The following is a 2,500-nucleotide window of genomic DNA, read 5'->3' on the forward strand; positions in this document are numbered from 1 at the left end:
TAAAATGGAGATCAGGAGAAATAAGGCAACCCCCCTTTTTTTTCTTAAATTCTTAAATCTTTCAATTGCACTTACCAAGATTCATGCTTAAAAATAAACTTTGGTTAAACTGTTCCATTTCTCACTCCTAGGATGCAAAATATTTGTAATTATTTTGAAGTTTGCCTTTTCTTTTTCTTTTTTTGGTAACTAAATATGTCTAGATCCATGTTGTTATTCTTTGAATAAAAATCTAATGATATGGGTGTAGTTGGCTCTCATAACCTAATAAACTCTGCTATTGTAATCTGAATCCAGAGTGCATTTTGTACAGGAGTTGTACCATCTAAACAAGCACTGCTACTAACAAAAAAAAAATTGTATTTCCTTCCCAACAAGGAAACTATGGTTATGAGTTGTCAATAGTCTCTTATGATTCTACTGAAAAACTGCAAATTGCAAATGCAAACCAGGCTGATAATGATGGTCTGCTAATAACTACTGTCTAGATATGTTATTCTTAAATATGGAAACCAACTATAATGGCTTGTGGAAGGCTTGAAATATACCCGTAAGAGTGTGAGGTAAACATGAAATAGTAACAATAATAATGATAATCATGATAAACAACACTAATACGACACAAATACACAATGTCTTTTGAAGGCTTTGCCAAAGTACTGACATGGGCAGAGGCTGCTGTCACTACTTGACTCCCAAAATATTCTTTCTGCAAGCTAATATTAATATATGGGAGAGTTAATATCAAATCTAATGTCAAACTCATCAGCAACAGCGACATGCAGTTTTTCTGTAGAATATCCCAGTCGCCTCTCAAGCTCACCCATCTATAAAGGTGCTAAAATAAGTGGTCAGCATGCCGAGAGCAGTCACAGTAGATAAGGTTAGAAGTTTGCCTATAAATTGGTGAAAACTATTCTCTACTGCCCCAGACTCCTAAAATTGTGACGGCTTCCTTGCTAAATATTTGAATGAAGAAGGCGCATGTTGGGAGATACAATAAATGCTTATCAAAACATAAAAGAATTCTATAATCACAAAAACTATGAAATAACATAACAGGAAATTTTTAATACAATGCCCTACATATTGCCTATTGCAAAAAAAAAAAAAAAAAAAAAAAAAAAATCAATGATTTGGATACTCCCTACATATAACCCTTGACCAAATTCAATTCCTACAAATGCTTTTTTGCCTATGGAATGCAATACCGGAAAAAATTGACGAAATTTCTCCAAAACAAAACAAAAAAAAAAAAAAAATGGACAAAAGCCAAATAATGCCAACGTCAAAAAAACCAAAATACTAGAACATTCTGGGACACTTCACTCCACTCCCAACGGTAAGAAAACCACCCAAAACTACTCTCTAAACGCCCCTGATCTTTCCGCCGACTCCTTCAAGCCCTAAAAAGCCCGAGGAAACTTGCTAGAAAAGGCTTCGAAATCCGTGAAAATCGGCCCTGAAATCTGGCCAGGGTTGAGGACTCGCTGGGAAGCTCGACATTTCACCCTTATTATAGCGACCCGCGGGGCTCTTAGGCCCTCCTCTCTTATCTCTCCCCCTTCCTTCGTATCTAAAGAAGGCGTGCTTCCCCCTCGACCTCGATAAACATCCCATACATAGGACAAATAAGAGAAATAAAAGAGAAACTCAAGAGGCTCTTCTTACACTTGACAGAATCTCCGAGATCAACAAACGTCAATGCCATCTAGCGGCCAGATACGCAAACAGATGGGGCGCCAAGTTTGAATTCCCTGAAGATAGTTTCCTTCTTCTTCTTTTTTTTGCGAATAGATACATTATATGAAAGGAATAATCAAAGGAGATGGGAGGGATTTGAATTCTTTAGGGGATTTAAAAAAAAATTATCAATATGTCAAAGGAAGAAAGGAGAGATAAAAGGGTATTTTCCATTTGCCTATTATAGTATAAGGCACATGCGAATGGCGCTAAGTTTGAATTCCTGTGGGAAAAATGAGAATCACCTTTATGCAAAAAAATAAAAAATGGAAAGACGGGAGACGGTGGAAAACCTTCATTCTCCTTCATACCATGGTTATTATCACCATTACTTACCACATGCGAGTTACACCGTTCAGTTTTATGGCGAAATTCTATATCTTTTGACAAATATATATATATTTTTTATATGAGCAATATAAAAATAAATCTTGAATATTTGGGCGCTTAGACAAATAGATTGAAACATTTTTTTTTTTTTTTTAAAGGTTTTTGAAGAACTATTTTCTATTGAAGAAGGATATAATTAAGCGCGACTTTGGGAATAGCATTGATAAAAGAATGATAAATTTTATTTCTACCTTTTACTATATGTCGTAATATCAGGTACTATATTTCTCAATTATTCATTATATTATGTTAAACTGTAGCGGGTCGAATTCATCTACTTGTTGCTTGCCATAATTAAAAAAAAAAAAAAAAAGTGGATATGTTGATTGTATCATCCACATTTATATCAAAGACCATTGCATGGAAA

General features: G+C 34.7%; 1 protein-coding gene across 4 annotated transcripts in view; it reads right to left on the reverse strand.

Annotated features, from left to right (window-relative positions):
• The window catches only part of LOC125028002 (CCR4-NOT transcription complex subunit 2-like), a 16,283-nt gene that overhangs the window by 11,180 nt on the left and 2,603 nt on the right, over nt 1–2,500 (reverse strand). For 3 of the 4 annotated variants that reach the window (XM_047617251.1, XM_047617249.1, XM_047617247.1), the window contains exon 1: nt 76–100. The exons of the other annotated variant lie outside the window; for it this stretch is intronic. In XM_047617251.1, the coding sequence (XP_047473207.1) occupies nt 76–85 (10 nt within the window). In that variant the 5' untranslated portion in view covers nt 86–100. Of the gene's footprint in view, nt 1–75; nt 101–2,500 lie in introns of those variants that run through there. 4 annotated transcript variants of the gene reach the window in all.

The sequence above is a fragment of the Penaeus chinensis genome, chromosome 8 (assembly GCF_019202785.1).
Source record: "Penaeus chinensis breed Huanghai No. 1 chromosome 8, ASM1920278v2, whole genome shotgun sequence".
Taxonomy (NCBI): Eukaryota; Metazoa; Arthropoda; class Malacostraca; order Decapoda; family Penaeidae; genus Penaeus; species Penaeus chinensis.